Source organism: Triticum dicoccoides, chromosome 7A (genome assembly GCF_002162155.2).
Source record: "Triticum dicoccoides isolate Atlit2015 ecotype Zavitan chromosome 7A, WEW_v2.0, whole genome shotgun sequence".
Lineage (NCBI taxonomy): Eukaryota > Viridiplantae > Streptophyta > Magnoliopsida > Poales > Poaceae > Triticum > Triticum dicoccoides.
The window spans coordinates 544219818-544231653 of NC_041392.1; the positions used below are offsets into that span (position 1 = coordinate 544219818).

Genomic DNA, 11836 nt, shown 5'->3' on the forward strand with positions numbered 1-11836 from the left:
TCACCAGCAACGAGTTGACAAAAGGCCACGCCCAGCCTGGCGCAGCATCCTTGCCGTACTCAACGGATTCAAAAATCAAAACGACCACTCGCGATCGGAACGGAGAGAAACAGCAATCAACCGGCCCAGATGATGAAGGCGCGGCATCAATGCGGAGCAAAGCAAGAGGCCAAACCCGACCGAGCCTCCTCTCCCCGTGCGCCGGCCCACCCCGCTGTCCTACTCTACGCTACGGTGGGATGGAGATACGGAGGGGCCATGAATACGCCTCGCTCGCGAAATGGCGTATTCCGAAAGTTAATCGCGGGTTTAATTAGTAATCCATCTCTTACCGCTCCCCATTCTCTCTCTCTAGTCGCCTCCCACCTCGCCCCCCGTTGCGTCCCTCCCCTCCTGCCTTCTCGCTCCGCCCTCCAATCCCCTACACGCCAGGCGAGGCGAGGCCAGCTCCCCCGCATCCCCGCCCGCCGCGCGAGAATCCCGAGGAGGGATCGGAGGACGGCCGCCTGCCCCTCCGCCAGCCAGCCAGCCACCCGGACTCGCCGCTCCCTCCCTCCCTCCCAGGTGAGCGACGCCGACGCCGACACCCCTTCCCCTCGGCCCGAGCTCCGGCGGGCGTCGGGCGCTAATGCTCCCAACGCTTCTTCCGCGTGCCGTGGTTTCTCCCCTCCCCTCCCCTCCGCTTTCTAGTACGAGTTTTGGATTGCTCTCCGTAATTTCGACGCGTTTTTTTTCCTCTCTTCGTTTCGTGTTGCTGTTCGTACCTGACGGTGGATGAATTCGGCGGGTACTCATGCGTGACGCGGAATGCGGTTCGCCTGATTCCAGGGAGAAAAAATTGGGGGCACGGATTTCCTCGTCGTTCTTTTGGATTTATTTACTATTGATCTTATTTTCGCTCGCGAGATCACGGCCTCTGATCCCTCACCCCCCTGCAATTCGCAGGTCGAATCCGCCCCGGCGGCGTAGGAATCCCCGCAGGAATTCGCCCGAGATTTGATCGGGAGGAGACTCCAATGCGGGCCTCCGCGTAGCCGGAACCGGACCCCGCGCGTGGACAGGGCAGCAGGCCGCCGAGATGGCCCGTGCGCGGAAGCGCGACCGTCTGCGATGGAGCAAGCTCTACACCTTCTCCTGCTTCGGCCACCCACACACTGACGAGGCCGCCGGCCCCGCCGCCGTCAGCGGCAGCCCCGTCGGCGGCCCGGGCTTCTCGCGCATCGTGCACTGCAACAACTCCATCCTCCACCGCCGGAAGCCGCTCAAGTACCCCACCAACTACATCTCCACCACCAAGTACAACGTCCTCACCTTCCTCCCCAAGGCCATCTTCGAGCAGTTCCGCCGCGTCGCCAACCTCTACTTCCTCCTCACCGCCATCCTCTCGCTCACCCCGGTCTGCCCCTTCTCCCCCGTCAGCATGATCGCCCCCTTGGCCTTTGTGGTAGGGCTCAGTATGATCAAGGAGGCCCTGGAGGACTGGCGAAGGTTCATGCAGGACATGAAGGTGAACAGCCGCAAGGTCAGCGTGCACAAGGGTGAAGGTGAATTTGAGTTCCGACATTGGGAGGACCTTTGTGTTGGTGATGTGGTCAGGGTTGAGAAGGACCAGTTCTTCCCTGCTGATTTGTTGCTCTTGTCGTCGAGCTATGAGGATGGCATTTGCTACGTTGAGACAATGAACCTGGATGGCGAGACAAACCTGAAGCTCAAGAGGTCGCTGGAGGTTACGCTGCCATTGGAAGAGGATGAGACGTTTAAGGATTTCCGGGGAATCATAAGGTGTGAGGACCCAAACGCAAGCTTGTACACATTCATTGGTAACTTGGAATACGAGAGGCAGGTGTATGCCCTCGATCCGTCACAGATACTTCTCAGGGACTCAAAGCTGAGGAACACAGCCTTTATCTATGCAGTGGTCGTTTTTACAGGGCATGACAGTAAGGTGATGCAGAATTCAACCGAGTCGCCATCAAAGAGGAGCAGGATTGAGAAGAAGATGGATTTGATCATATACATTTTGTTCACTGTTCTGGTTTTAATATCGCTCATCAGTTCGATTGGTTTTGCTGTGAGGATCAAGCTTGATCTGCCCAGGTGGTGGTACTTGCAGCCTCAGAACTCCAACAAATTGGACGATCCAACACGCCCTGCTCTTTCTGGGATTTTCCATCTCATTACAGCACTCATTCTCTACGGGTATTTGATTCCGATCTCGCTCTATGTCTCAATTGAAGTTGTGAAGGTGGCACAGGCACATTTCATTAATCAGGACATTCATATGTTTGATGAGGAGACTGGCAATACTGCTCAGGCCCGAACTTCAAACTTGAATGAGGAGCTTGGCCAAGTTCATACGATTTTGTCAGATAAAACCGGCACTTTGACCTGTAATCAGATGGATTTCTTGAAGTGTTCAATTGCTGGGGTTTCTTATGGTGTGCGTGCGAGTGAAGTTGAAAGGGCTGCTGCAAAGCAGATGGCATCAGGCGCTGCTGACCATGATAATCCTGTGGAAGATGTATGGGAGAGTAATGAGGATGAAATCCAGTTAGTGGAAGGAGTTACCTTCAGCGTGGGAAAGACCCAAAAATCCTCGATAAAAGGCTTTAGTTTTGAGGATGACCGTCTTATGCAAGGGCACTGGACAAATGAACCAAATTCCTCCACGATTCTTCTGTTCTTCCGGATACTTGCTATTTGTCACACTGCAATCCCCGAGGTGAATGAGGCAACAGGTGCTCTTACTTATGAAGCAGAATCACCTGACGAGGGGGCTTTTCTTGTGGCAGCCAGAGAATTTGGATTTGAATTTTTCAAGAGAACACAAGCGAGTGTCTTCCTCAAAGAGAAATACACTTCCTCTAATGGCACAACTGAGAGGTTGTATATGTATTTCAAATTGCTGTTGTCCTTAGCTTTTCTACCTTCAGCTCAGAGTATTTAGCTTTCTGATTGCTATTTATTCATGTATCTTCATCTTCGATTGGGCTTTCTTAGGGAGTTCAAGATTCTCAATTTATTGGAGTTCAACAGCAAAAGAAAGCGAATGACGGTAATTATGAGGGATGAAGATAACCGTATTGTTCTTCTTTGCAAAGGAGCAGATACGTAAGATTCTATTCCAAACCCTGTTCAAGAATTCATCCGATTAACCAGTTAACTTGCCGATTAATCCCTACTCATAGGGTCACCGAGTAGCCGATAAACTGATAAATCGTCCGATTAATTGATTAAATGGCTGATTAACTTGCCGATTAGCCTATTAATCCCCTACTCGCCAGCCAACCGAGCAGTTACCAGTTAATGATTTCCTCAACAATGATTCCAAATATTTTTTGTTTTCTTATGCTTATGTTGTCAGTTAGTACATCAACATGTGCTGTCATCTGTGTTACAGTCTGCTACTTTATTGATCATAGACTAAAAAGATGAAAATAAGAAAATGCTGCCAAAAGAGTAGCGTGTACACTCACACTCTGCTACTTTGTTGATCATAAACTAAAAAGATGAAAAATAAAAAAGTGCCACCAAAAGAGTAGCGTGTACTCTTGATTTCTGATTAGGTATTCTCCACATGGGCTGCTCATGCTTTAACTTGACTATCTTGTGTTGTTTTTTATCCAACCGAGCAGCATTATATTTGATAGACTAGCAAAAAATGGAAGGTTGTATGAGCCAGATACAACCAAGCATCTCAATGAATATGGTGAGGCAGGCTTGCGGACGTTAGCGCTATCATACAGAATGCTTGAGGAATCAGAATATGAATCTTGGAATGCTGAGTTTCTTAAAGCGAAGACATCCATTGGACCTGATAGGGAATTGCAACTTGAGCGAGTCGCAGATTTGATTGAGAAGGAGCTGATCCTTGTTGGTGCAACAGCGGTTGAGGACAAACTACAAACAGGGGTAACGATGATCTGTTGATATGAGTTGTTATGTCGCTGATCCTGCTATCACGCTAGTAGCTGTTTTGACTTGTTGTGTTATTTCTCATATTGTATCAGGTTCCTCAGTGCATTGATCGCTTGGCACAAGCAGGTCTCAAAATCTGGGTTCTGACGGGCGATAAGATGGAAACTGCAATCAACATAGGGTAAGCTCTTTTGTAAAAGAGTTACTCTTAACAGTAATATTTGTAACCCTACGTGTGACAATGCGTCTTTCTTCTGAACATTTTGTTCATTTCTTCTTTGCAGATACGCATGCAGTTTACTTAGGCAAGGAATGAAACAGATATCCTTGTCCACAACCGCTGGTGACCAAGTAGCCCAGGATGCACAAAAGGTACCTTTGCACAGCATTTTCTCATATACTCCCTCTGTCCCTAAATATAAGTCTTTTTAGATATTCCAATGCGGACTACATACGGAGCAAAATGAGTGAATCTGCACTCTAAAATATGTCTATATACATCCGAATGTAGTCCTTATTGAAATCTCCAAAGAGACTTATTTTTAGGAATGGAGGGAGTACTATAGATGGATATGGTCTATATGGTAGTCATCTTTGCTTTGCATTCATCTTTGGAACCTGAGCAGGCTGCGAAAGAGAGTCTTATGTTGCAAATCGCCAATGCTTCACAAATGGTAAAGCTAGAGAAGGATCCTGACGCAGCATTTGCTCTTGTTATTGATGGAAAAGCTCTTACATTTGCTTTGGAAGATGACATGAAGCATATGTTCTTGAATCTAGCAGTAGAGTGTGCTTCTGTCATATGTTGCCGTGTGTCTCCAAGACAGAAAGCACTGGTAACCTCATCTATCACCAATCCATGATCTGGGTTTTATACATAAGCCAATGCTGAGTTTGCTCGTTTTCACGTTGCAGGTGACCCGACTGGTCAAAGAAGGCCTTGGAAAAACCACTTTAGCAGTAGGTGACGGTGCAAATGATGTGGGCATGATTCAAGAAGCTGATATTGGTGTTGGTATTAGTGGGGTCGAAGGCATGCAGGTCTGTCTAGATTATTACTATTCTCTTGGGAACTAGTGCATTGTGAGGAGATGTATTAATAGTTTAATTGTAACTGACGACGGCTTCTTTCTTTTGTCCAGGCTGTGATGGCGAGTGACTTTTCTATTTCCCAATTTCGGTTCCTTGAGCGACTTCTTGTTGTACATGGCCATTGGTGCTACAAGAGAATTGCCCAAATGGTGCCACTCAAAACGCTTCATTTGTTTGTTACATTCTGTTGAACTATATTGTTTCGAATATGTGGTATAATGTTTTCTGAGTCCTCTTCCATTGAATTGCAGATCTGCTACTTCTTTTACAAGAATATTACCTTTGGACTTACAATATTTTACTTCGAGGCATTCGCTGGATTTTCTGGGCAATCAGTCTATGATGATTGGTTTATGCTGCTTTTCAACGTTGTTCTTACCTCTCTACCTGTTATATCACTTGGAGTATTTGAGCAAGATGTTTCTGCTGAAATCTGCTTGCAGGTATGTGACAGAATATTCGACTTACTTAAGCCTGTGACATACTCCCTCCGTCCGGAAATACTTGTCCTAGAACTTGTTGTATCTAGACCTATTTTAGTTATAGATACCATTTTATCCGTTTCTAGGACAAGTATTTTCGGACGGAGGGAGTATATGGCTTATATGAAATATAAACATGCTCGGAAAGGAAACACCATAAAGTGTACTTCTGGGATGTGTTGTAATGGTGTGTTGCATTTTGTTACGCTGTATGTGGTGTGTTTTTTTTGGGTGGGTGGATGCTAAGAGCCTGTGACTGTTGCAGAAGATTCTCTTTATTTTGTGTATTTGCTTCATCCATATCAGTACGCTTCCGAAGTTGAAGCTAACAAAGGAGATATGAATAGTGTGTTGAACTTTGTTTCATCAGCCACTACAATCGCAATTGATCCCGAATATAGTCCCATTTGGGGGTTAGGTAGTATTGCGCCACTGCCTAGTACCAGAATAACAACATTATGCTCATTACATTGCTATGCATGTTTAAGAGAAGTAACAAAGAAATTGTGAATACTCTAAAATTTACTCCATAAGTACTATCCATGCTTTTTCATGTTTGGGTTACACTTACACATAAGTTTCTATCCTCTTTCAGTATGCTTGTTCATTTAATTCATGTGTGTGAATTTACCTTCCCTTTCCGTTGATATAGAATGTTGGAATTTTAGAAATATAGTTTGGTTTAATGTGCATTGAATTCCATTTCTTCATTCTTTATTCAATAATAACATGAATTCACAGTTCTATGAATATCTACTTCCAAGTATTTATGGATGAGTGATCCTAATGAAAGGCACAAGTCATTCTATGTACTTCCATTTAAATTTCTGTATGTGTTGGCCCTTTGCACCATAGGACTTCATCTGGATATCCACCAACTGATATGGCATAATTTTCACTTTGCAGTTCCCAGCGCTATATCAGCAAGGACCAAATAACCTTTTCTTTGACTGGTACCGGATTTTAGGATGGATGGCAAATGGCCTCTACTCATCTCTGGCGATATTCTTTCTCAACATCTGTATATTCTATGATCAAGCAATCCGCTCTGGTGGACAGACTGCCGACATGGCTTCAGTGGGAACCACCATGTTCTCCTGCATCATCTGGGCTGTCAATATACAGATTGCTCTGACAATGAGCCATTTCACGTGGATTCAACATCTGTTTGTGTGGGGCAGCATAGGGACTTGGTATGTCTTCATTATCACATACGGGATGGCTTTGAAGTCCAGAGACAACTTCCAGATTATGACAGAAGTTCTCGGGCCTGCTCCCATTTACTGGGCAGCGACCCTTCTGGTGACTGCTGCTTGCAACATCCCCTACCTGATTCACATATCCTACCAGAGATCATGCAATCCACTTGATCACCATGTGATTCAGGAGATCAAGTACCTACGGAAAGACGTCGAAGACGAAACAATGTGGAAGAGGGAACGGTCTAAGGCGAGACAGAGGACCAAGATTGGTTTCACCGCAAGGGTAGACGCAAAGATTAAGCAGCTCAAGGGGAGGTTGCATAAGAAAAGCCCGTCATTAACCATCCATACTGTAGCGTAGAACACCTCTGAGTCATCTGGTAGTCTCGTCGACAGTAGTTGTCGTCTTACTTGCTCCTGCAAGGCAGCGGTTTTTGGCTTCACCGAGTGATAAGGCGATTTTTTCTCTTTGTCCAGCCTAATTTTTTCTTTCAATTTGTTGCTGTTCTTTTTCTTGTCCATTTGTGTAAGAAATGTTGGGTTGTAATTGGTGGCCTTACCCCCCAAGTAGAAGTTCTGAAGCCAGCCGTGTAAAAAGTATAGCTCCTTTCAGTTGGAAGAGACAAACCTACCGAGATAGCTGACAGTATATGTATATCTGCAATTTTGACTATCCTTGTGACTGTTATCTGCAATGCTATCCTACCGAGATAGCATTGCCCCTCCGTACTGAACAGAACCGAGCATTGTATTCTTCTTCTTTTTTTGACTTGCGAGCACTGTATTCTTGGTTGTTCATTGTACTAGACTTTCCTATACGACAGTGTTAGTTAGCATTCATACAAATAGCAGAAATCGTATCTAACATGGTGCGGAAAATCACTACGCGCAGCATAATTTGGAAAAAGACAGTCTTCTCTCTTCCACATCGAGTTGCTGATGCAGTTTGCTTCCATTGCTAATGATCCATTTACATTATCTATCCATAATGTTGGCCAGTGATAACATATTTAGCGGCTACAGTATGTGCGTGTGTCATTTGTGTATATATATGTATCATATACAATAATCATCCTAAGAGTGGAAGTAGTGCGGTTGTGTGGATCGGCACATAATTGGAGACACTCTCTACTTACATGCAGTATGGCGAGGAGTGTTTGGGCACTTTCTAAAGGGATTTAAAAGATGACATGGTAGAGTACATGAGCCTCAACCAAGACAGGAACGCGAAGCAGTGGCTGTTTGCGGTGAATGAGACACTTCAGATGATTTCCTCTGGCTAATTGTGACTCTATGGGCCATCTGGGCGGCTAGACAGAAGGTAGTCCATGAAAATATTTTTCAAGGCGTCAGTAAAAAAGCAAACTCGCTCCCGTGCGGCTCCTGCGGCCGCACCGGGGCGCCCAGATCCAGCCGCCGGGGGACCTCCCCTGCCTCCCCACCTCCCCTCGCCGCCGCCGGAGGTCGTCGCCGGGCAAATCCCGGTGGCGACGGCGGCGGCGGGGCTGTTTCTGTGGCGCGGTAGCTGCGGGCGTGGAGGGGGCTCGGCTGCGAGCTTCGGCGGCGGGGTCGCGTCTTGGCGTGCCGGGGGTGCGCGGTCCTGCAGGGGCCGCTCAAGGTGTGAGACGATGCAGGCGAGGTGGCGGACGAGGAGCTGGACGCGACGGTGCTGACTGGTGGTGGTTGCGGTCTGCAGAGCTGGGCGGCGACGGATCTGGGAGTTCTTTGCCCAGATTTGGCACTGGTGGTGCTCGGGGCTGTGAATCGGGGCAGAGGCCCAGCTAGGCATGTTCACGGATGCGCGTTAGGAGGTACGTGGACGCCGGGGCGGCGGCCCCGGGATGGCGGCAATGGCATGGAGCTCGTCGTGGCTTGAGGTGCTACGTTCAGGTTCGTGCAGTGGTGGTGGTTGGCGGCAGCTGGTGGTGGAGGTGTGTTCTCCAGTGATCCCGACGCCATCCGGTGCTCTGGATCCGCAAGTTCTGTTATATGGCGAGGAGCTCCGGCGAAAGCACTGCCTTGACCAAGGTCAGGCCGACGACGGCGGCGCTACTGGCGTCGTCTACCTTCTTGGAGGCGTCGTTGTGGAGCTCCGTCGACATCATGACTGATTTGGCTCTCCGGATGAAAATGTTTGCCTCGGTATTCCGAAGCGGGCGGCGGCGGCGTCTACGATCGTGACCTCCTTGGAGGCGTTGTTTGGGAGAGACTGTCGCGAGCGATCTCTTCACCACCAAGGTTAGTGGATGTTGGGGCAGCGGCCCCGAATTTGTGCGTCGAGACGGCGGTCTCGAAAACCAATGCGGTGCCAACTCCATGAGGTAGGGTTGCTGCTCAGCATGGCTTGGGTGGCGATCTTGAGCGGCGAGGGCGGCAGGGTCGTCGGCTCGGTCGACGCGTTCAAGAGTGGACGGTTGGACGATATGTCGGGGCAGCGGCCCCGGAAGTGGTGCGACGGCTGTGGTCTGCGGGCAGTCACCCTGTGCAGCGTGGGTTGCGGGTGGCTGCGTCGTGCGGCGTTGTAGCTCAAGGGTGAGCGGTGGTATGTCGGGGCAGCGGCCCCGGAAGTGGTGCGACGGCCGTGGTCTGCGGGCAGTCACCCTGTGCAGCGTGGGTTGCGGGTGGCTGCATCGTGCAACGTTGTAGCTCGAGGGTGAGCGGTGGTATGTCGGGGCAGCGGCCCCGGAAGGTGGTGTCGGTGGACCGCACAGGGTGCAACGGAGCGGTGGATGTCGGGGCGGCGGCTCCGAGACTGTTTTTCCTTGAAGAAGAGACCTAACGAACGGGCCTTAGTGGCGGCCATTGATATCTTCTTGCAGGTTCCCATTACGAGAGGAGTTCGCGGACAACCTCGAGCACCCAGATCCGGTTCCCCTGGTCTTGTTACCAAACAGCGGAGCCGGCCTTGCCGTTCCTGCGGACTCAAATACTGGGTCTGTTTGCGCTCAACAGCTCGGCGGCGATGGGAATGATATGGCAGGAGTTGGAGTCCGCCGTCGTGCGGATGCATCACCGGCGAGGTTGACTCAGTCTACTGACAGAGTCAATCCAGAGGTACCTGGGAGGACAAAAAGGTGTGAACCCAAATCCTCCCGCTGTTGGTCTGTCACTGTATGTTCGTCACAACTGCACAGGATTTTTTTGGAATTCGTTTACTTCTGTAATCGTTAGAAAAAAAGTCCATATACACCAGAAAGTAAGCTTGGCCATTGCATCCCATCCTTAGTAGTGCCTTGTTTAACAGTCAGAACCACATTCATAGTACTGTTAGTATTCTTGTAGTACAACTATTAGACTGAATATTGTTTTAGTGGTAGAACTCGTAGACTGAATGTGTACGTTGCCAAATTACAGGTTATGGCTGGGCAGTGAGCCACCAGATGACGATGGACTCTAAAGTCATGGGCTATAGAGTTGATTGGCTAAAGAAGGTAAACGGAATAACTGGAACAAGTCGAGCATCGGTTATCCACATGCTCCTAATTTTCTGATTTTCTCTGTGTTGTTGAAAATCAACTTTCAGTTCATGTTCCCGGTGCATTTCATGGATTGCTGGTCATTATATATCTTGGATACCGATAAGAAGATTGTGATGGTGCTTGACCCAATGGAGACAAATCTGTCGGATGAGATGAAAATCAAGCATGGGCCTCTAGCAAGGAAGTTTCAGCAGAAGTTATGCACCCTATTCAGTGACATGTTCGGAGCCGGTTTGGTTGAGACCACTGGATGGTCGTTTGTGTACCCTTTGGTGGCGCAGCACGAGCCATGCAGTAGGCGTGTCTGAGTACCCTAGCTAGAACATACCTAGGCATTTCAGGTTGATAAAAGAAAATTGCCTGCAAAATTCCTAATTTCAATGTTGTTTCCTCGCAGGGAAGACAGTGGCGTATATGTTGCTCACTACGTCCTGGAGTTCACCGGTCTATACCTTAGATCAACTATAACCCAGGTATGGAACCGCCTAACCTATTTCTTGACTAGCTGAAACTGATAGGCATGTTTGATGAAAGTAATTAATAGTTTTCTCCCATTTTTGCTTCATCACAGGGTCAGATCGAGCACCTGCGCAAGAAGATTGCATACGAGATAGTGATCATGAAGGGAAACTAGGGAGATATCCCGGAGTTCCTGTACGAGGAGATCATTGACTGACGAGAAAGACATTAGCAATTCCAGTTTGCATGCAGCCCAGCAATATCTTTTGGCTATGCGTGTACTCATCGTTAGATGGGCACGTTTAAGTTCTAGTGTCATTTCGCATTAGAAAACCCTACGAGCATTGTGCATCTGAAAAGCTATGGGCATGGGATGTATCCTAATGGAGATCTAATTAGAGTAATTTGAACTATGTAGTAAGTGTTAGAGATTATGTGAACAGATGACTGATCTGTCTGAATTTAAATACAGTATGCTGCAACTACTTGTGGTTATTTGATTCACTGCTTAACATACCTGAAGTGGCTGATTGTGACCAGATGGCACGGAAAAGAGAATAATGGGTGAGTTCCAGAGATATACTGTACTCCCTCCGTCCCATAATATAAGAACGTTTTTGACACTAGTGTAGTGTTAAAAACGTTTTTATATTATGGGACGGAGGGAGTAGTATTTAACACGGGCTCGTCTGGTAGCGGTCTGTGAGTCCGGCATGGTGAACGGCTCAGGCTGGCTCAGAAATATGGCTGAACCGGTGCCTCAACTGCCTGTTCCGTGTGTACAGTGTGACATGCGGTTGCATTCATTGCGCTAGTGAGCAGGGCTAAATATGGAGATATACAGTGGTGAAATACAGCAGTGGGCGCAGATCCACATGACAGCCTGCGGTATAGATTTTGGGAGCATCTGAGCTCGAGCTCAGAAACCAATATTCGTTAGATCTAGTAGTTTTATTTTCTGTTTATTTAAACATGAGTTTAGGACCTCAAATGTCAAGGTTCACAATCTCTCTAAGCATGCACTGACATTGGGGGAGGACCGCCATACTTGGTTAGGCCACCCCGGTGACCTTTTGTTCGTCCCAGTTTCTATGGTGATGGAGTAATAAAGATAGCAAGTTTGCCTAAAAAACAAATGAATCTTTGCAGGAGGTTTGATTAGAGGAAAAAAATTCCTATGAAATATAGTGTGAATGACTCCTTA

The 11836-nt window shown here is 47.8% G+C and overlaps 2 protein-coding genes across 2 annotated transcripts; both read left to right on the forward strand.

Annotated features, from left to right (window-relative positions):
- The first annotated feature begins 356 nt into the window (after positions 1-356).
- On the forward strand, positions 357-7419 carry LOC119329438 (probable phospholipid-transporting ATPase 4). Its single transcript, XM_037602485.1, has 11 exons — positions 357-564; positions 946-2883; positions 3001-3111; positions 3636-3912; positions 4011-4099; positions 4203-4290; positions 4545-4754; positions 4834-4959; positions 5061-5159; positions 5262-5453; positions 6399-7419. The coding sequence occupies exons 2-11, from the start codon at positions 1079-1081 to the stop codon at positions 7053-7055; spliced, it is 3654 nt and encodes a 1217-aa protein (XP_037458382.1). The 5' UTR covers positions 357-564; positions 946-1078; the 3' UTR covers positions 7056-7419.
- Positions 7420-8037: 618 nt separating this feature from the next.
- Positions 8038-11136, forward strand: LOC119329624. Its single transcript, XM_037602686.1, has 5 exons — positions 8038-9768; positions 10049-10125; positions 10218-10471; positions 10571-10646; positions 10745-11136. Exons 2-5 carry the CDS (start codon positions 10075-10077, stop codon positions 10805-10807), a joined length of 444 nt encoding a protein of 147 aa, XP_037458583.1. The 5' UTR covers positions 8038-9768; positions 10049-10074; the 3' UTR covers positions 10808-11136.
- Positions 11137-11836: the final 700 nt, after the last annotated feature.